Genomic DNA, 22,588 nt, shown 5'->3' with positions numbered 1-22,588 from the left:
AAAGGTGATAATTTTTGCGAAAGTATCCTAAGGGCTTTTCTAAACCCTTCAAATTATTCACTTTTGAAGCACTGACTGGATTTTTTCTCTTCTTCAGTTGTGAGCTAGCTTAATTGCAAGATCCTTCACCTGTGATTCATGAAGTCCCCAGCATCACATTCAACGATTTCAGGAAATCCTGTGCCTTTTACAAGATCTACAGCCAACACATACTGCATTGGCATTCTCTGCTGATGCTTACAAGTACGGTTAACTAAAGGCTTGACCCGGAAGGGAGAGGCTTAGCTTATTACTAGGAGGGACTGCAGGGAATATTTCAGTGGGGACTAGAGAGGTGCAGAGCCCTGGTGGCATGATGGTAAAGAACTTGGCTGCTAACCAAAAGGTCGGCAGTTCAAATCCACTAGCTATTCCTTGAAGACCCTACAGGGCAGTTCTACTCTATCTTACAGGGTTGCTATGAGTTGGAATCAACTTGATGGCAATAGCTTTTTTTTTTTTTTTTAAGAGAGGTACAGTGGTGGTTCAGTGGTGTAATTCTTCCCTTCCATGCGGGAGACCCGAGTTCAATCCCGGCCAATGCACCTCGTACACAGCCACCAGCTGTCTGTCAGTGGAGGCTTGTCGTTTGCTATGGTGCTGAATAGGTTTCAGTGGGGCTTCCAGACGAGGATGGACTAGGAAGAAAGGCCTGGTGATCTGCTTCCGAAAATTGGCTGATGAAAAACCCATGGATCGCAACAATCCAATCTGTAACCAATCATGGGGATGGCGCAGGATGAGGCAGCATTCTGTTCCATGGTATACGGGGTTGTCATGAGTTGGGGGCTGACCTGACAGCAGCTAACAACAACAATTTGATACGTAGCTAATAAATTAGTAAAAATTTTCATGTCACGAAGAAATTAGCTTCTCTACTCAATATTATAATTGTAGGCCTTGGATACTGACTACTCAGTTATTGAGAACCCCCTCTCCCACATAACAACAGACAGGTAATATAGGTAAGGTTGATACAGGTAAGGTTCCACAGGTCTTTTTAATATCAACTTCTATGGCGACTTATTGGAATGCTCTTTATGCTTTGAATTAATGGCTCTTTATGGTGGAGGGGAAGGAAGTATGTTGACAGACATATCACTTAAGCCCAAGACTCAGGTAATGCATGCATATCTTTCCTGCACCATCCTCATGGAAGGTGGGGACCTTCCATGTGTCCCCAGCAACCAGCATGGTACTCTCATACTTGGTAAGTGTTCAAACCCTCCATTCACTGTGGAACGAAGGAAAGTGCACTGGCTTAGGCTTGGGTAGAAGAATTGAATTACAAGGTGAAGGTGTGAAGGAGCAGAGGCCTAGAGCAGGGTCTGTGAACACCAATGGTGCCTGTAGGAGCAGGTGGGGACCTTACTTAGGTAAAGTTGACCAGGGGGAGGCCAGGGTGAAATGGAAAGCGTCTCCTCTCCCTCCATCGATCTGTGGCAGCCACCACCACTGCTCAGCCCCAGTCAAGTGTGGCCACAGGAGGATGTGTGACCCATGATGCCAGGGAGTCCCCTTTCTTCTAAGAAAAGGTAGAATTTCATGTGAAATCCAATTTTAATGTTGTTAACTGCCCCTCCTAATTTTTAAATGTTGGCAACTAATTTATTGTTAACTGCCTTTCCTAATTTTTAAATATTGGCAACTAATTCAATTGAAAAAAACAAAAACCTATGACCAAATAAGACATGTCTGTTGCTATTTTGCAACCTCAGGCTGCACACAAGAAACTCTCTGGAGGTGGGAAAGCAATGTCTGTTCAGGAACAGTGAGTGGTCAGTCTGATCTCAGCAAGTGGGAAGGAAGCGCAGGGTGTGAAGAAGGAGGAGGTGGAGAGTCCCTTGGAATAATAACATTGACCACGGACTGGTTACTAGGTCCTTACAGACTTTAACTCAAGCCTTAAAACAACCCTGTGAAGTCAGTCTATTAACTCTAGATGAGGAAACTGAGCCTCAGTGGATGCCCGACAACGATGAGGGTGAGAGGAATTGGGGTTTGTACCCAGAACTGTGTGAGACTGAGGCCTCTCCGGTGCCCCCAGAGAAGCAGTGCCCTGGGAGGAGGACAGTATCACACACTTGCTTACCCGGCACACATACTGGCTCTGGGGTCCAGGGGAGAAAGTCTTAGAGCGGATGATGGTGCTCCCTCGAAGAAATGGCCCTGTGGATGGGGTGCCCACCCGCCGGTCCTTGGGCCGCACCACAGTGGGGGATGGGACTGGAGTCTCTGTGTTGGTCTCTTTGTCCACCTGAAGAAGAAGTCACAACTTTGAGGCCACCAATCTCCCCAAGTCCTCAGCCACTTGCCCCAGAGCCACGGGGCACACTCCCAGCTCCTCTCTGCTCCTGTCCCTCACCTTTGGCCTACAGAGCCAGGGGCTTCCTCAGCTCTAGCCTTGCTTGATTAATTCAGTTCAGCCCAGCCCAGCCAGAATGGCACTGAAGGCTCGGCCTGCATTCCCAATGACACCTGTGAGTTGGAGCTAGTGGGAGCATGTGTCGCCCCAATCAAAACCACGTGAGCAGTGGAGGTAACTTATGTACGGATGCCCTGGACTTCACATCCTAAAGACCTGTGTGCCAACCAAATTTTGGTAGAATTACACCCAATGCCTCAACTACCCCGCCAAGGAATTGCAGAATGTTTTCTTGTAATTATGTAGGCAATCAGCAAGTATAGTTTTTATTAGAAAGGAAAGATTTTCCATTTTCCTTTCACCCCAGTCAACCAGGAAAAGATAAATAAACACAGCAAAACGCTAGGCTTCCGTTAGTCTAAATAGAGCCTTTGTGAAAAAGGTGCTCCCTTCTGGCTGGAGAAATTGCAGAAACAATGCTCACTTTGTATGGAGCAGTTAAAAGGCCCCAGGTTCTCCTCCAGGTGCTTTGCCAGGCACCTCTGTGCAGTGCATAGCCTGTACCTCCACCCCCAGGTGCCTTGCTTAAATATAACAGGTGCTCTTCTCTTTTAGGAGTCCAGCAGGTGGGAGGAACACAGAGATCTTTATGGGGAATGAATCCTGTTACAACATGTAACCCTAGTGCAGCAGGGAAGCAGGAGGCAAAGGGAAGTTGATTGGAATCCCTTTTCCTATTGCACTTGGGCAGGCTCAAATGAAGAAATACATCCCTTCGAAGCCTTAGAACCCATCTGCAAGGTGGGCATTATTGTGCCCATTTTAACCTGTTGCTGTTGAGTCGGCTGTGACTCACAGTGACCCTTGAGGGCAGAGTACAGCTGCCTCATAGGGTTCCCAAGGCTGTAAACTTCATGGAAGCAGACTGCCACATCTCTCTTCCATGGAGAGGCTGGTGGGTTCAGCTTGAGGGATGAATTGATCTCCCTAAGATTATACCGTCAGGGAATAGCGGAGCCAGGATTTGAACTCAGACCCATCTGATTGCAAAGCTTGGGCTCTGTCCAGAGAAACAGGGGACTGCAGAGGGCAGGAGAGATGACAGGGGCAAGCCTGCCTCTCCTGGTTTACTGTCACTGAAATGATCCAATGAACAGGCAGGGACACTCCCATACAGCCTTCTACAGGCTGCCCCATTTAAGGCCTGCTCCCTGACTCTGGAAGATGGGATCTAGCCCCAAATCTCTATTGACTACTCAGGCTCCAAGGCTTGAGGACTACTTCCCTAAGATAGCACCTCCCACCCCAGCTCCCTGTCCTCCCTACCTTTAATGCTGCTGGGCACTCGTCCACATCCAGGGAAGCCTTCTCAGTAAACACATCTTCGTCTTCATCCCCCTCATCCTCCTCTGCCTCATTCTCACTGGTCTCCTCATCATACCTCCTGTGATGACAAAGGGGTTTGCCACCCACTCAGAGATCACTCTGCCTCTGCTGACCTGCCTTTAAGTGAGTCAAAGGCCAGGTTTCCAAGCCTTTTCAAGACTCAGGACATAGTTTTGAAAAAATCCATTTTAGGGCTGCTGTAAGTTGGAACCCGCTTGACAGCAAACAATTTTTTGGGTATAATTTATATACAGTGAAACCTGTGAGAGCCGGAACTTGACAGTACTGCCTTGTTTTTCCAGGTCTTGCAAGTTCTCCACCTTTGACAGGATGCAGTCTTACCACTTTTCTATCACTTTCTATAAGTGAAAAGTATTTGAGTTTTTCTTCTCTGACGGGTTTCTCCTTACATAGGTTCCGACTTTTGCAGGTTTCACTGTACAATAAAATGCATCTATTTTTAGCGTACGGTTTCTTGCATTTTGACCAATGTATTCACCTGTGAAACCACTACCACAATCAAGATACAGAATATTTCCATCACCCCAAAAGCTTTCCTTGTATCCTTTCCCACTTAATCTTCCCAGCCCCAACCTCCAGCCCAGGTAGCTGCTGATCTGTGTTCTGTCACTATAGATTTGCTTTTTCTACAGTTTCAAACCCATGAAATGAAGCAGTATGTGCTCTTTTGTGTCTGGCTTCTTTCACTAGCATATTTTTGAGATTCATCCATGTTGCTGCTTGTGTCAATAGTTTCTTCTTTTTTGTAGCTGAGTAGTATTTCACTGGGACTCCCTGGGTGGTGCAAATGGTTAACATGCTAGGCTGCTAATCAAAAGGTTGGTGGTTCGAGTCTACCTAGAGGTATCTCAGGAGGCTTGGTGATCTACTTCTGAAAAATCAGCACAGCTCTACTCTGACCCATGGGTTGCCATGAGTCGGAACTAACTCCGTGGAAACTGGTAATATTTCATTGGATGGATATACCACAATTTGTTTGGCCATTCTTCAGTACATAAAGATTTAGACCATTCCCACTTTTTAGCCATTATGAATAAAGCTCCTATGAATACTTGTGTAGGTATGTTTTCATTTCTCTTAGGCATATACTTAAGAGTGGAATTGCTGGGTCATATGTAAGTACGTTGTTGTTGTTAGGTGCTGTTAAGTTGGCTCTGGCTCATAGTGAACCTATGTACAACAGAAAGAAATACTATTTGGTCCTTTGCCATCCTCCCAATTGTTCCCATGTTTCAGCCCATTGTTGCAGCCACTGGGTCAATCCACCTTGTCGAGAGTCTTCCTCTTTTTTGCTCACTCTCTTCCAAGCATGATGTCCTTCTATAGGAACTGGTCCCTCCTGATAACATGTCCAAAGCACATGAGACAAGGTCTTGCCATCGTCACTTCTAAAGAGCATTCCAGCAGTACTTCTTCCAAGACAGATTTGTTCATTCTTCTGGCAGTCCACAGCACATTCAATATTCTTCGCCAACACTGTAATTCGATTACATGAATTCTTTGGTCTTCTGTACTCATTGTCTAGCTTTTGCGTGCCTATGAGGCAATTGAAAAGACCATGGCTTGGGTCAGGCAGACCTTAGCCCTCAAAGGGACATCTTTGCTTTTTAACACTTTAAAGAGGCCGTTTGCAGCAGATTTGCCCAATGTAATACATCGTTTGATTTCTTGACAGCTGCTTTCATTCCATGGGTATGAATTGTGAATCCAAGTAAAAACGAAATCCTCCACAACTTTAGTATTTTCTCCATTTATCATGATGTTGCTTATTGGTCCAGTTGTGAGGATTTTTGTTTTATGTTGAGGTACAATCCATACTGAAGGCTGTAGTCTTTGATCTTCATCAGTAAGTGCTTCAAGACCTCATCACTTTCAGCAAGCAAGGTTGTGTCATCTGCATATCGCAGGCTGTTAATGAGTCTTCCTCCAATCCTGTGCTATGTTCTTTGTATAGTTCAGCTTCTTAGATTATCTGCTCAGCATACAGATTGAATAAGTATGGTGAAAGGATACAACCCTGATGAACACCTTTCCTGATTTTAAACCACCCAGTATCCTATTGTTCTGTTTGAACAACTGTCTCTTGGGTCTATGTACAGGTTGCACGTGAGCACAATTAAGTGTCCAGGAATTCTCATTCTTTGCAAAGTTATCCATAATTTATTATGATCCACACAGTCAAATGCCTTTGCATAGTCAATAAAACACAGGTAAACATCTTTCTGGTATTCTCTGCCTTCAGCCACGATCCATCTGACATCAGCAATGATATCCTTTGTTCCACATCCTCTTCTGAAATCAACTTGAATTTCTGGCAGTTCTCTGTCTATGTACCCCTGCAACTGTTTTTTAATTAACTTCAGCAAAATTTTACTTGTGTGTGATATTAATGATATTGTTTGATAATTTTTGCATTCTGTTGGATCACCTTTCTTTGAAATGGGCACAAATATGGATCTCTTCCAGGCAGTTTGCCAGGTAGCTGTCTTCCAAATTTCTGGGCATAGATGAGTGAGTGCTTCCAGCATGGTATCCTTTTGTTGAAAACGTCTTAATTGGTATTCCGTCAATACTTGGAGCCTTGTTTTTCACCAATGCCTTCAGTGCAGTTTGAACTTCTTCCCTCACTATCGTCTGTTCTCGATCATATACTACCCTCCTGAAATGGTTGGACATCTTTTTGGTTCAGTGACTGTGTATTCCTTGAATTTTTTCTTCAGTTCTTTCAGCTTGAGAAATGCTGAGCATGTTCTTCCCTTTCGGTGTTCTAACTCCAGGTCTTTGCACATTTCATTATAATACTTTTCCTTGTCTTCTCGAGCTGCCCTTTGAAATCTGTTCAGTTCTTTTATGTGATCATTTCCTTCCATTCACTTTAGCTACTCTATGTTCAAGAGCAGATTTCAGAGTTTCTTCTGACATTCATTTTGGTCTTTTCTTTCTTTCTTGTTTTTTTTTTTTTAATGACCTTTTGCTTTCTTCATACATGATGTCATCCCACAACTTGTCTCGTCTTTGGTCATTAGTTTTCAATGTGTCAAATCTATTCTTGAGATGGTCTCTAAATTCAAGTGAGATAGACTCAAGGTCGTACTTCGGCTCATGTGGACTCGTTCTAATTTTCTTCAGCTTCAACCTGAATTTACATATGAGCAATGGATGGTCTGTTCTGCTGTTGGCCCCTGGCCTTGCTCTGACTGATGATATTGAGCATCTCCATTGTCTCTTTCCACAGATACAGGCGATTTGATTCCTGAGTATTCCATCTGGTGAGGTCCATGCATACAGTCACCATTTATGTTGCTGAAAAGAGGTATTTCCAATGAATAGGTTGTTGGTCTTGCAAAATTCTATCGTGTGATTTTCGGTGTCATTGCTATCACCAAGGCCATACTTTCTAAACACTGATCCTTCTTGTTTCCAACTTTCCCATTCCAATTACCAGTAATTATCAATGAATCTTGATTGCATGTTTGATCAATTTCAGACTGCAGAAGTTGGTAAAAGTCTTCAATTTTGGCATTATTGGTTGGTGCATAAATTTGAGTAATAGTCTTATTAACTGGTCTTCCTTGTAGGCATATGGATATTACCCCATTGCTGACAGTGTTGTATTTCAGGATAGATCTTGAAATGTTCTTTTGACAATGAATGCGATGCCGTTCCTCTTCAATTTGTCATTCCTGGTGCAGTAGATTATATGACTGTCAGATTCGAAATGGCTAATATCAGTCCATTTCAGGTCACTAATGCCTAGGATAGGGAGCCCTGGTGGTGAAGTGGTTAAGAGCTCAGGCTGCTAACCAAAAGGTACGCAGTTCAAATCCACCAGTCGCTCCTTGGAAACCCTGTGGGGCAGTTCTACTCTGTCCTATAGGGTTGCTATGAGTCAGCATCAACTTGACGGCACATAACACAACAACGCCTAGGATATTGGTCTTTACGCATTCCATTTCATTTTTGATGACTTCCAGTTTTCCTAGATTCACACTTTATACATTCCAGGTTCCAACTATTAATGGATGTTTACAGCTGTTTCTTCTCATTTTGAAGTGTGTCACATCAGCGAATGGAGGTCCTGAAAGCTTTACTCCACCTATGTCATTAAGGTTAACTCTGCCTTCAGGAGGCAGCTTTTCCCCAGTTATATTTTGAGTGCCTTCCAACCTGCGGGGCTCATCTTCTGGCACCGTATCAGACAATGTTCTGCTGCTATCCATAAGGTTTTAACTGGCCAATTTTTTTGAAGTAAACTGCCAGGTCCTTCCTTCCAGTCTGTCTTAGTCTGGAAGCGCTGCTGAAACCTGTCCGCTGTGGGTGACTCTCTTGGTATTTGAAATACCAGTGGCATAGCTTTTTTTTTTTTTTTAGCTTTCAGCCTCATAGCAACAACCAAGCCACCACAGTAAGACAGTCAGATAAGTGGTGGTGCCTAAGTATAAATTTATCTTTTTAAGAAACTGATAAGCTTTTTCCAAAGTGGTTGTGCCATTTTACATTTCTATTAGCAATGGTATGAGTATTCCAGCTCCTCACTTAGACTTGGTATTGTCAGTCTTTAAATTTAGTCATTCTACTGGGTCTGTACTGGTATTTCTTTGTGGTTTTAATTAGCATTTCTCTGTGGGGATCTTTTCATGTGCTTATTGACCATTCATATACTTCCTTTTGTGAAATATCTGTTACAATCTTCAGCCCATTTAAAAAAATGTGCTGTCTTTGTATTATTGAATTGTAAGAGTTCTTAACATATTCTGGATATAAGTCCTTTGGCATATGTACATATTGCAATATTTTCTGTAGGCCTGTGGCTTGACTTTTTATTTTCTTTATGGTATTTTCCAAGGAACAAAGGTTAATTTTGAAAAAATCCAATTTATTATTTTTTTTTCTTTTATGTCTTCTGCTTTTAATGTTCTAAGAAATCTTTGCCTACCCCAAGGCTGCAAAGAACTTCTCCTCTATTTAGGAATTTTTATAGTTTCAGCTTTTACCCTTAGCTGTATGATGCATTGTAGATTAATTTTTATACATGGTGTAAGATAAGGGTCAATGTTTATTTTTTTCCATTTAGATATCCAATTGTTCCAGCACCATCTGTTGAAGAGACTTTACTTTAGGCAGTACTCTCTCATAATTATCATTTCCCCATGGACTCTAGGGTTGGACATATTGATGTGGCCATTGGACTATATTTGTTAATAGTGGAGTCCCGGGTGGCAGGAATGGTTAATGTGCTTGGCTGCTGACTGAAAGGTTGAAAGTTTGAGTCCACTCAGAGACAACTCAAAAGAAAGGCTGGGTGATCTACTTCCAAAAAATCAGCCATTGGAAACCTTATGGAGCACAGCTCTACTCTGACACATATGGGGTCAGTGGAGTCAACTTGTAGGCAGCTGATTTTTAAGTAGTAATTTATCTCTATTCCCATCTTTATTTCTCAACAACGTTCATAACTGTCAGTCTTGTGATCGGTATGAGACGGCATTACCACACTGAGAGAATAGAATTCTAGCCAAAGGCAAAGACTTTGGCTTCCAGTTATCTACCTCAGTGTGACTGTGGATAAGCACACTAATTCCCTTAGGATTTGCTCAACAGGGAAACTAGATCTTGGATCTCTACTCCCAATGTTGTGATTTAAACCTCCCCTGCACTTAGATGGAACTTCTTGGATGGCGGGGTTTTTGCTCTCTTTTTGGTATTGTCTATTGGTAGATAGCCTTGCTATCTACCAATAAAGAACCATTAAACATGTGATTACGCAGGGAGCAACCCCACAAAGGAATCCTGCAGAGCCGCATTAATCAGCACTTATTGAGGGCTTGATATGTTCCGGTGCTATGCTGAGGCCTCACCACATTGCCAAAAGAGAATATCTCCATTTCACAGATGGGAAAACTGAGGCTCACAGAGCTGTCCTGCCTTGTTCAATGTCACCAGGATGCTAAGTAATAGAGCCAGGATTCCAATTCAGGTTTGCGCAATTCCACTAAATGCTCAACCTCTATGGAGTCAATTTTTTTTGACTGTGAATTTAATCTAAATATTTCAGTAAAGGGGGAAAAACCAATCTCAATTGTAAAGGGACAAAAAGACAAATTAAAATAGACAATCTCTTTTCATCCATTGGCATGGTCTGAAAAAAAAAAAGGGATACAATCAAGTGCTGGTGAAGGTACAGTAAATAGGCATACCCCTGTGGGAAGTATAAGTTAGAGCTGAAGTCAATTTATCTGTATCTGTTAGGATAAAAAGTACAAATTCTAGATTAAGTATAGTAATTTGATTATGTTGAGTATTAGAGAGGGTGTAGGATAATTTAAGCGGTGTCCCTGGGTGATGGACATGCTCGACTGCTAACTGAAAGGCTGGAGGTTCAAGTCCACCCTGACATGACTTGGAAGAAAGGCTTCGCAATCCACTTCCAAAAGATCAGCCATTAAAAACCCTATGGAGCACAGTTTTACTCTGACACATGTGGGGTCGCTGTGAATCGGAGTCAACTCTATGGCAGCTATTTAAGAAGCTCTCTCAACCCTTGTTGGTAGAGCATTTACTAGTACAACCTTATTGAGAACTAGTCTGCAATGCCTGTTAAACTATGAAACGCACACAGTCTAGGACTCAGAAATTCCTGTCCTCAGTATCTGCCTTAAGCAAACAAACACACAAGTTTCCAAGCAAACATAAGGATTTTCACTCTACCCTTGTGATTATAGTCTCCTGTATTTTCTCATATGCTTAGAGTTTTGTTTTGCTTACAAATCTTAAGCAGAATCCAGTCTTCTGATTACATGCAGTAAATAGACTGAAAAAAAAAATAAATAAAAGAAGGGACCAAAAGCGGTATACAGGGCCCTGGGTACTGAGGGAGAAGAAGTATAAATTAGAACAGGGGCCAGTCTTTTAGAGACCTCCACACGTGACCCCAGCACTGAGCAGGCACCGCAAGGCTAGTTAACATTCCAGGACCAAAAGAAGCCTCCAGTCTGGGGGAGGGGACTGCAGATGGATTTACCCCAGTACAGAGGCTCTGGGATCCCCAGCTCTCTTTGTAAGTCAGTGTCTGGAGAAGTTTGAATGGCAAGGGGTGGAGAGAGAGGGGGCCACAAAAGGAGAGAGAACAGAAGGCAGTTGCTAGGAGTTGGCATGAAAAGTCTCAACACAAGCTTGGAATTTGGCGGAAACCACTGATCTTGTGCCAGGGTTTTGGGAGACAGGTCCTGGGCCTATTTCCGGCATCAGACCTTCGCCTGTGTGAATCTCGGCACAGCTGAGCACAGCAGTAAGCCAGAGAGATGAGAAAGGGAGACAGAGTGAGGTGGAGGAGAGAGAGGCAGAAAGAAAGAGGGATAGAGAAACAGAGGCAGAGAGAGAGGAAGAGAGATGAGAGAGGAAGATGGGGGGAGAGAAAGGCCAAGGGAAATAGAGGGAAAAAATGAAAGAAAGAGAGGAGGAGCAAAGTGAGAAAGAGTAAGAGAGCTAGAGACAGAGGCAGAGAGAGAGAGAGGGAGATAGCAAGAGAGAAGAGGGTAAAAAAATAGAGAGGAAGAAAGAGAAGGCGAGGAGGGTAAAGGAAGGGAGAGAGCGAGAAAGAGAAAGAGGCAGAGAGAGGAGGGGACAGAGGAGGAGAGAGAGTGAGAGAAAGGCAGAGAGAGAGAGATTGAGGGGCTGAGGCAGGGAGAGAAGGAAAGATAGAAATTGAGACAATTAGAGAGAACCCTAAAACAACATACAAAAATTCCAGAAATCTCGCCATACTCTTTATCATAACAGAATAGCGAAGGACAGTAAAATGGGCCGTCAAGCTACAGCCTGTGGGCCAAACCCAGCCCGCCGCTTGTGTTTGGACAGCCCAAAAGCTATGAATAGGTTTTATATTTCTAAAATGGCTGAAAGAAAATCAAAAGGAGAATAGTATTTCAGGATGTGCAAATAATATGAAATTCAAGCTCCGGTTTCGCTGGAATGCAGACGTGGTCACTCATTTGCACAGGTCTTTGGCTGCTTTCACTCCACGATGGCAGAGTGAGCGGCTGCGGCAGAGTCTGTGTGACCCCAGAAAGCAGAAAGCATTTACCATCTAGCCCTTTACAGAAAACATTTGCTGACCCCTGGAGTGAAAGATATCAGGGAAGAACTCCTGAGACCAAATGTCTAAGTTTTGGGCTGTACTAGATAAATAACACTGTCGTCGTTAAGTGCTGTTGAGTCGATTTTGACCCCATGTGACAGAGTAGAAATAGCCCATAGGGTTTCCTAGGCTGTAATCTTTACGGGAGCAGATCATCAGGTCTTCCGAAGAACTGCTGGGTGGGTTTGAACCGGCAACCTTTCAGTTAACTGCCAGGCATTTAACAGTTTCACCACCAGGGCTCCTTAGAATAATAACAGAAGAGTTACTGAGTGCTCTCTCTGCGTCAAGGGCTGTGTTAAATGCTCATCATGTGTAATTTTATTTAATCTGCTAAACATCCCATGATGTAGTGACTATTTTTTCAATCTCTATTTCACAGGGGAGGAACTGGAGGCTTACAGCAGCAATCTCAGCCCAGGCTGCACATTAGAATAACCCAGGGAGCTTTGAAAACATACCGATGCTCAGGCCACACCCAGACCTCAGATTCCACAGTAAATTGATTAAGCTAGACTCGGACTTCACATCTTTCTGATTTCAAAGCATACCCACTTGAGCCCAAACTATACTTCCTCCCCAATGGCAAGATTCATAGGCCGTGGCCATTTCCTCTAGATGGTTTTTACCCTCTCCCTTACAAGGTAGCAATGATCCTTCCTTTTTTTCCTGATAATAGTTTCTACTATTATTACTACTATTATTCTACTATTGAGTGTCTGCTATGTACTTTGCACTTAACCTTCGTTAAACCAAAAAAACAAACCAGTTGCCGTCAAGTCGATTCTGGCTCGTGGTGAACCCATGGGTGTCACCGTAGAACTGTGCTCTACAGGGTTTTCAATGGCTGATTTTTTGGAAGCAGATCATTGGGACTTTCTTCCAAGATGCCTCTGGGTGGATTCAAACTGCCAGACTTTTAGTCAGTAGCTGAGTGTGTTAACCTTTTGCACCACCCAGGGACTCTAATTTTCATTAGTGGCTTTAAACTTAGTTGTTCCCCCCAACCCCCATGACCTTATAAGTTGGTATCATTTCCCCATTTTCCATTTGAGGCTCAGAGAAGGTTAGAATGACCTGTCTAATGTGGGAAGTCAGGACATTGGTTTCCCTTGAGGGGGAAGGGAGTGACTGGAAAGGAGAGTGGTGTGTGCTTCCAGAATGCTGGTATGGCTCCCACTCATGATTTACTTGTTGGTTACATGGGTAGTCTGGTCTCTAATTATTCATTGAACTGTCTACTATGTCGACTTTTCTGCATATATGTTATAAAAAAAAAAAAAGTACTTCAACAAAAAGTTAAAAAATGCTTTGCCTAAAGTTACACAAAGTATGAAGAAGTCAGGATTTGAACCTGATTCTAGATCAGTGGAGCTACCAAATGAGCCTTGGATTGCCTCCTTCTATTCCATCGAGGAGAAAGTCTTGCTTTGGCCGTGGTATATGTTTAACATTGGTGAAACACTTCCTTTTGAATAGCGGGAGAGAAGATCTCAGGGCTTAGTGCCTTAGCAAATAATATATCTAATTGGACTTCAATAATATTGCTTTGTTTTCATTCATTTAATTTTTTAGTTACCTTCTGAGGCAGATTTGGCTTACTGTGAACCCAATATCCATTCCTAATTTCTTTCTTACTAACAGAACCCTGATTTATGTACCTAACAGACCTTATTTCCCAGACTCCCTTGCAAGTTAGGTAAGCCATGAGGCTAAGCTTGGCCAATGAGAAACATGAAGTTGCTGGGTGAGAACTTTCAGGACTACTCCTTTGTTAGAGGTACATAGGCACACCCTTTTGTCCTTCCTCTTTCCTGATGCCTGGTGACCCAGCAGCCATCTTGGGCTATAAGGCAGCCTTGATGATGGAGTCACACAGTAAGGAAAAGAGAGTAAACAGAAAGAGGGAAGGTGACTTGGTTCCTAGAACACCATGGAGCTAGCAAATGAGCCTTGGATTACCTCCTTCTATTCTTTTTATGCAAAAAATAAATAAACTTCCATCTTATTTAAGTCTGTTATTTCTATATTCCTGCCCATCAAATGCAATTCCTTACCAAGACAACTATAATTTGTTGCAAATTACACTTAACTTCCATTTATCGTAATATAAAGTTTCTTAAATTTTTAAAAATAAAAATAAATGTAAGAGCATCAAGGCAAAGATTAATGTGAAATGTTACATAAGGTTACATGGGAACCACTGTACCAGGCTATATACTGCCTGGTTGCCTGTAGAGCAGTTCTCAGTTTTCCCAGGGGAATCCTTCTCTTGATTGCCCTGGTGTACAGGGATCTCATTCCTGGGCTCAGGTCCAAGCCAGGCCAGTTCCTGAAGCCCAAGGGAAGCCTCGCTCACCAGCTGTCTTCCAGGGTCCGCGTGCTGCTCCTTTCCTCCTGTCTCTTTTCCAGCTCCACTGCTGTCTGTGCCAACAGAGCAGATACAGCATCCTGTAGAGACAAAGGCCGATGGGTTCATCTGGTGTACCATGAACTCTGTCCTATCTGGCAGGAATCAGGGTTTCTCAGAGCTGTGACTCTCCCCATGAACTAAGGGTAAAACTGAAGACCAGAGTGGTTAAGTGTCTTGCCCAAGATCACTTATAAATCAGAAATCCTGCCTTTAGCTCTTCAAACTGGCAGTTCTCCAGGGACTAACCGCTGTATATATAGACCTACTCAGCAGAATTTTAGAAGACAGCAAAGTTTAGTAGTTAAGTGAGACAGAATTATAGACCTCTGGATATAAGGAGATCATAGTGTAGTCAGGGAGACCAGCACGTGAGTTATCACTAACAAAACAATGTGATAAGGGTGATGAGAGAGATAAGCATCAGATATATGGGGACAGAGGTGCAGTGGCAAAGTCAGCTTGGTTGTTGCATTCTGGAAAGCCTTCCTGGAGGAAGAATATCTCCATTGAAAGAGACTTGCAGTAGGAAGTCTGTGACTTGAGGGAGTTGTTTAACCACTCTGAGACTCAGTTTCTTCTAAAAGCTACTACAAAAGGTTATGAAGATTAATTGAAAATACGTATAAAAGGTATCCAGAAGAGTACCTAGCATGAAATTTGCACTCAATAAACGGCAGCTAATAGTGAAGCAAAAACGGGATCCTGTAAATTTCTGAGCACATGGTTAACTTGCAATTTTCCTTGGTAGTGTGGGCCAGAGTCTGGATAATTCTTGAAATTTTCTTCAGGGGAAGGAAAAAATGAATTGAAATTGATTGAAGGCCTGGAATTTGCCAGGTAGTTTTCCATGGCTTACATGTAGTATCTTATTTAATTTTTGCAGTCATCCTGAGAGTAGGGTGTCACGGATTGAACCGTGTCCCCCCCAAAATGTGTCAACTTGGCTAGGCCATAATCCCCAGGATTGTGTGGTTGTCCTCCATTTTGTGATCTGATATCCTCCATTTTGTGATGTGTTGTAAATTCTAGCCTCTATGCCTGTGGTTATGATCCCATTTGGGAGTGAACTGTTTGTTATATTAATGAGGCAAGAAGAGGTCATGTTAATGAGGTTTAGGGTGGAATGTAACACCCTTACTCAGGTCACAGTACTGATCCTATGTAAGAAGAGTTTCCCTGGGGTGTGGCCTGCATCATCTTTTATCTTACAAGAGATAAAAGCAGAGAGAAGCAAGCAGAGAAGGAGGGACCTCCTACCACCAAGAAAGAAGAGCCAGGAGCAAAGCATGTCCTTTGGACTTGGGGTTCCTGCACAAAGAAACTCCTAGACCCAGGGGACGATTGATGACAAGGCCCTTCCCCCAATGCCGACAGAGAGAGAAAGCCTTCCCTTGGAGCTGGCTCCCTGAATTTGGACTTCTAGCCTCCAGACTGTGAGAGAATAAATTTCTGTTTATTAAAGCCATCCACTTGCGGTTATTTCTGTTATAGTAGCACTAGATAACTAAGACATAGGAGTCAGTATTCCCTTGAGAAATGGAATGAGGAAACTAAGGTGCCTGGGGATGATGCTACTTACCCAAGATCTGGCATTAGTAAGTGGGGAGTCTGCTTTCCTGAGCTTTGTCAGCTTTGACGGCTCACTGTCTCCTTTTTGGAGTGAGAAAGACCTAGGTTTGAGACCTATCTTTGTTGCTTATTACATGTATGTCCTTAGATTACATGTTAACCTTTTCGAGCCTTGGTAAACTGCGTGTAATAAATAGGACAGTGTCTAACATGAAAGGAAATGCAGAAAATGATAATGACAATGCTGCATGAGGAGGAAGAAAAGGAGGAGGAAAATCATAGACTTAATCCTTACCCCTCATCCTTACCCATGTGGCCCAGCCTATCCCCTCCATTGAAATCCTAGGCAGTGACTGTGCAAAGTAAACAAGTACTGACAGAGGGAAGAAGCACTACAGAGAATAGCAAGACAACCTGGATTCCAAACACATTCTATTTGGCTTTTTGATACGGCCTGGACCCAGGAATAGGACCCTGTACTCTGCGATACTCTATGCCCAAGGCAACTTCACTGTTCAGCTGAGATCTGGCTAGTCTACTTGGCCAGCAGATAGAGGAAATAGTTTAAGGATATTTTAATAGGTTAAAAGGTACTGCAACCAAATGAAAACAATACATATTTTTAACCAAAAATAGGCAAATGTGAGATGAACAATTAACATTTATCATGCACTGACCAAGTGGTCTTTACATGTATTTTTTTCATATCTTCCTAATGATCATTCTAGGCTCATATTAGATATAAAAACAGAGGTACAGAGAAGTGAAATGAGTGACCCCTGCCATCCACCTAACACACCCAGATCTTTTGACTCTAAGGCCTTGTCTTTCCCATGACTTCCTGCTGCCTCTTATATAAGACCCCACTGTATCTTGCAGAAGTCCTGGTGGCACAGTGGTTAAGCTCTTGGCTGCTAACCGAAAGGCTGGTGGTTCAAAACCACCATCTGCTCTGCGAGAGAAAGATGTGGCAGTCTGCTTCTGTAAATATTACAGAATTGGAAACCCTTTGGGGCAGCTCTACTCTGTCCTACGGGTCACTATGAGTTGGAATCCACTCGATGGCAACGGGTTAGAATGGGTATGTATCTCGCAAGCGACAGTGGTGGTTCAGTGGTAGAATTCTCACCTTCCACGTGGGAGACTTGGCTTTGATTCCTGGCCAATGAACCTCATGCACAGCCACCACCTGGCTGTCAGTGGAAGCTTGTGTTGCTGTGATGCTGAACAGATTTCAGTGGAGCTTCCAGACTAAGACAGACTAGGAAGAAAGGCCTGGAGATCTACTACTGAAAAATCAGCTAATGAAAACCCTATGGATCTCAACGGTCTGATCCTCAACTGATCATAGGGATGGTGCAGGACCAGGCATCATTTTGTTCTGTTGTGCATGAGGTTGCCATGAGTTGGGGGCTTACTTGACGGCAGCTAACAACAACAATAACAAACAATATATCTTGCACGTAGTAGGTTTTCAATTAAGGTTAATTTTCTATTTTTCATAGGCTTCTCCCTACATCTCCAGTTCATTAAAAAAATCCTAAGTTAGGGTTTTCATCAGGCAAGTTCAGTTAGGAAAAGCCCAAGGCTACAAGCAAAGTACTGAAGGAAACAAAGCGTATAAGGGGAGCCACCTGTCCTTTAGCAGAGCTCACTCCTTCCCTGTCCTCCCCTCCCTCACCCCTAGACCACCCTCTATTCCATTTCCCAAACTCGGGTGCCCAACCATCTCCAGTCCTGGGAGAAACTTCCCCATTCCTGCATCTAGGGGCTGGATGTGTGGGAGGAAGGAGCAGAGCTGGGTCCAAGCTCACCGTGTTTTCAGGTCCCGGGGAAGGTCTAGTAGCTCCCACTGGTTTAGGCTCTCTGTTTTGTTTCTTCAAGTATTTGTAGCTCAGGAGGTTGTACCAGCGAGTTGACCTCTCCCCAGACCGGCAGACCTCAGCCAGGCTGATCTGGGCGCCTCCCTGTCAAGGATGGAAAAATGGAGAATATCAGCAGGGAAGACAAGGTGTTCTGGGGAATTTGGCTCCTGGAGAAAGTATGGAAAACGCCACTCTAGGTGAGATGGGAAGTGCCTGGGTGGTGTAAGCAGTTAACACATTTGGCTACTAACCAAAAGGTTGGCGGTTTGAAGCCACCCATTCATGCCTCGGAAAAAAGGCCTGGTGATCGGCTTCTGAAAAATCAGTCATTGAAAACCCTATGGAGCACAGTTCTATTGTGACACACATGGGGTTGCCATGAATCAGGATCCACTCAAAAGCAATTAATAAAAAAAGGTGAGACGGAGGTTTTCTGGGAGGAAGAAAGGGCTAGTCGCTAACCACCTCCAACAGCTTACTCCTTCACTCACTTACACATGTACCCATTCACTGACTCACTCACTCACCAAATCTTTATTGAATACCTATCCTGTGTTAATCACACTGAGTACCAGGTTCATTGCTAGGTACTAGGGATAAATGATGGTCCCCACATGGTCCCACCTTCTTAGAGCTAACAGTCTCCCAAGGAACTCAGACATTGAAAAAGTAATTCACTATGAGTCAGATAAAAATTGCTTGACCTTATCCATAATAAGAGAGAGAAAAACCATAGTGATATATCATTTCTCCTCGAGCAAATTCACAAAAATTCAATAATTTGATATTACATTCTGTTGTTGGTGAGGTGATGGGGAGATAGGCCATTCTCTCATCTTGCTAGTGGAATGCAAAATCCAGAAACTCTATGTAAGAAATGTGGTAATATCTAGTAAAATTATGGATGCATTTTATCCTTTGAGCCAGCAATCCCATGGGTGTGTGTGCATTGCACAGGTAGACCTGCTCAAGTACAAAATGACCCATGAACAAGGTTATTCCTTCTGGCCCTCTTTGTAATAGCAAAAGATTTTAAACTACTCAAGGTCCAATAATAGGGGACTGGCTGAATAAATTATAATGCAATGGAAGGAGGACATCATCTTAGGTGAAGTACAGGGCCAAAAAGGGCATGGGAGACCCTTGGTGAGACGGATTGGCACAGCAGCCACTATGGTGGACCTGAATATGCTGGCGATCCTGAGGATTAGGCAGCGTTTCATTCTGCTGTATATAAGGTCACCATGAGTTGGAGTTGACTCAATGGCAGCTAACAACAACAAATGAAAAAAAAAAAAAAAGAGGAAGATCTCTATGTACTAATGTGAAAAGATCTCCAGGCTATACAAGGGGAAAAATAGCATGGTGCAGAACAGAATACATTGTTGTGTTGTTACGTGCTGCTGAGTTGGTTCTGACTCATGGTGACCCTACGTACAACAGAACAAAACACTGCCCAGTCCTGTGCCATCCACACAATCGCTGTTATGCTTGAGCCCACTGTTGGAGTCACCGCATCAATCCATCTCGTTATGGGTCTTCCTCTTTTTCTCTGACCCTCTACTTTTCCACGCGTGATATCCTTCTCCAGGGACTGGTCCCTCCTGATAACATGTCCAGAATACATAAGATGTAGTCTCACCATTATTGCTTCTAAGGAACATGCTGGTTGTACTTCTTCCAAGACAGACTTGTTCATTCTTTCTGTATATTCAATATTCTTTGCCAACACCACAATTCAAAGGTGTCAGTTCTTCTTTAGTCTTCCTTATTCATTGTCCAGCTTTTGCAAGCATGTGAGGCGACTGAAAACACCATGGTCTGGGTCAGGTGCACCTTAGTCTTCAAGGTGACATCTTTGCTTTTTAACACTTTAAATAGGTCTTTTGCAGCAGATTTGCCCAATGCAATGCATCTTTTGGTTTCTTGACTGTTGCTTCCATGGGTGTTGATTGTAGATCCACGTAAAATTGAAATCCTTGACAACTTCAATCTTTTCTTTACTTATCATGATGTTGCTTATTGGTTCAGTTGTGAGGATTTTTGTTTTCTTAATGTTGCGGTGTAATCCGTACTGAAGGCTGTGATCTTTGATCTTCATCAGTAAATGCTTCAAGTTCTCTTCACTTTCAGCAAACAAGGTTTTGTAATCTGCATAATACAGGTTGTTTGTGAGTCTTCCTCCAATCCTAAAGCCACGTTCTTCTTCACATGGTCCAGCTTCTTGGATTATTTTTTCAGCATACAGATTGAATAAGTATGGTGAAAGGATACAACCTTGATGCACACAATTCCTGACTTTAAACTATGCAGTATCCCCTTGTTCTGTTCCAACACTTGCCTCTTGATCCATGTACAGGTTCTTCATGAGCACAATTAAGTGTTCTGGAGTTCTCATTCTTCACAAATGTTATCTACAATTTGCTATGATTCACACAGTCAAATGCCTTTGCCTGATCGATAAAACACAGGATTCACCTGACTTCAGCAATGATATCCCTGGTTCCATGTCCTCTTCTGAATCTGGCTTGAATTTCTGGCAGTTACCTGTTGATACACTGCTGCAGCTGCTTTTGAATGATCTTCAGCAAAATTTTACTTGTGTGTGATATTAATGATACTGTTTGATAATTTCCGCATTCAATTGGACCATTTTTCTTGGAATAGGCATAAATATGGATCTCTTGCAGTCGGCTGGCCAGGTAGCTGTTTTACAAATTTCTCTGCACAGATGAGTGAGCACTTCCAGTGCTGCATCCATTTGTTGAAACATCTCAATTGGTATTTCGTCAATTCCTGGAGCCTTGCTTTTCACCAATGCCTTCAGGGCAGCTTGGACTTTGTTGTTTTTTGCTACTTTTTGTACAAAAAAACTAAGGGAGGTGTCATAGATTGAATTGTATCCCCCCAAAAATATGTGTCAACTTGGTTAGGCCAAGTGTGGTTGTCCTCCATTTTGTGATTTTCCTATGTCTTATAAATCATAATCTCTGCCTGTGGTTAAAGAGGGTTAGGGTGGGATGTAACACCCTTGTTCGGGCCACATTCTTGATCCAATGTAAAAGGATTTTCCCTGGGTGTGGCCTGCACTTTTCATCTCTCAAGAGATGAAAGGAAAGCAAGCAGAGAGTTGGGGACCTTATACCACCAAGAAAGCAGCACCAGGAGCGTAGTGCGTCCTTTGGACATGGGGTCCCTGTGCCTGAGAAACTCCTCCACCAGGGGAAGATTGAGGACAAGGACCTTCTTCCAGAGCCGACAGAGAGAGAAAGCCTTCCCCTAGAGCCGACACCCTGGATTTGGATTTGTAACCTACTAGACTGTGAGAAAATAAATTTCTCTTTGTTAAAGCCATCCACTTGTGGTATTTCTGTTAAAGTAGCACTAGATAACTAAGACAGGAGGTACAAGAATATATATATATATCTCACCAATTTTGAGGTGCAAGGGACAGTAAACATGATCATATGACCATATCTGTAACAACATAATGGAAAGATATGGAAGAAACTAATCAATGTGGTTCTTTATACAGGGACTGGAGAGGAGGTGATGAAGTGGACTGGGGGAGGCAGGATTTTTCTTTATTAAACCTGTCTATTTTCTCTGAATCATGTAAATGTGTCCCTTAAGATGGAAACAAACTGAAACAAATTAACCTCACTGAGTATAACCTCATAGATAAAGGATTTATTTCAAGTGATTTAATATTTTTACTATATTTTTACCATACATTCTTAGCAGAAAGACCTACAAAATAATCTTAATCATTCTTCAGAGGCTTTATTATTTCCATATGCCCTCTTTAGGGAGCCCTGGTAGCACTACAGTTAAAAGCTTGGCTGCTGACTGAAAGGTTGGCAATTTGAACCCACCCAGCGACTCTGGGGTAGAAGGACCTGGTGATCTGCTTCAGTAAAGATTATAGCCTAGAAAACCCTATGGGGCAGTTCTACTCTCTCACATAGGGTTGCTGTGGGAAACCAGCACGAAAGCAGCACCAAGAGCAGAGTGCGTCCTTTGGATACAGGGTCGCTGCACCTGAGAAGCTCCTTGACCACAGGAAGATTGAGGACGAAGACTTTCCTCCAGAGCTGACAGAGAGAGAAAGCCTTCCCCTGGAGCCGACGCCCTGAATTTGGATTTGTAACCTACTAGACTGTGAGAAAATAAATTTCTCTTTGTTAAAGCTATCTACTTGTGGTATTTCTGTTAACGGCAGCACTAGATGACTAAGACAAGCAGTGAGTAAATGGAGGAAATAATAATGTTGACACTTTACTTGTCCAGCACCAGCTTCCCTAAAATGGGGAAAAATACCTCTTACCTGTGGGGCTGTAGTGGCAACTACAGTCAATTCAGGTATAAAGTGGCACATTTTAAGTAGCTAGAATATATGTAAATATATACAAATACATGCGTATCATTCATTTATTCATTCAATAAATATTCCGAGTCCCTCTCAGACACTGGGGCTGTGGAAATACTTGAGACATGATTCTGCCTCCAAGGGCTCACAGTTTCCTGGGAGGGGGAGCAAATACCACAGACATTACAATTCAGAATACAGCAGGCTATGTCTAAGGTGCAAAGAGAGGTGAACACAATCACAGCTTTGAAGAGTAACACCTCCATTAGATTATACTGAATTCCAATCAGATACCGTGTCTATTTTGAGCTGGCTCAAAGGTATGAATGTTGTCTACCTAGATAGACTGGGTCTCGGGGTGGTACAAATGGTTAACATGCTCAGCTGTTAACACGGAGGTTGGAGGTTCAAGTCCACTCAGAGG

At 43.0% G+C, this 22,588-nt stretch overlaps 1 protein-coding gene across 2 annotated transcripts in view; it reads right to left on the bottom strand.

Moving 5' to 3' along the window:
• The window catches only part of WWC1 (WW and C2 domain containing 1), an 81,618-nt gene that overhangs the window by 13,645 nt on the left and 45,385 nt on the right, over positions 1–22,588 (bottom strand). For both annotated transcript variants that reach the window (XM_003404646.3, XM_003404645.3), the window contains exons 14-17: positions 17,745–17,897; positions 14,308–14,399; positions 3,731–3,848; positions 2,132–2,296 (exon numbers count right to left, since the gene is read on the bottom strand). In XM_003404646.3, coding sequence (XP_003404694.2) covers positions 2,132–2,296; positions 3,731–3,848; positions 14,308–14,399; positions 17,745–17,897 — 528 coding nt within the window. The remainder of the gene's footprint in view (positions 1–2,131; positions 2,297–3,730; positions 3,849–14,307; positions 14,400–17,744; positions 17,898–22,588) is intronic.

Source organism: Loxodonta africana, chromosome 2 (genome assembly GCF_030014295.1).
Source record: "Loxodonta africana isolate mLoxAfr1 chromosome 2, mLoxAfr1.hap2, whole genome shotgun sequence".
Lineage (NCBI taxonomy): Eukaryota > Metazoa > Chordata > Mammalia > Proboscidea > Elephantidae > Loxodonta > Loxodonta africana.
The sequence above is the reverse complement of the archived record's forward strand: the minus strand, read 5'-3'. Positions and strand labels throughout refer to the sequence as shown.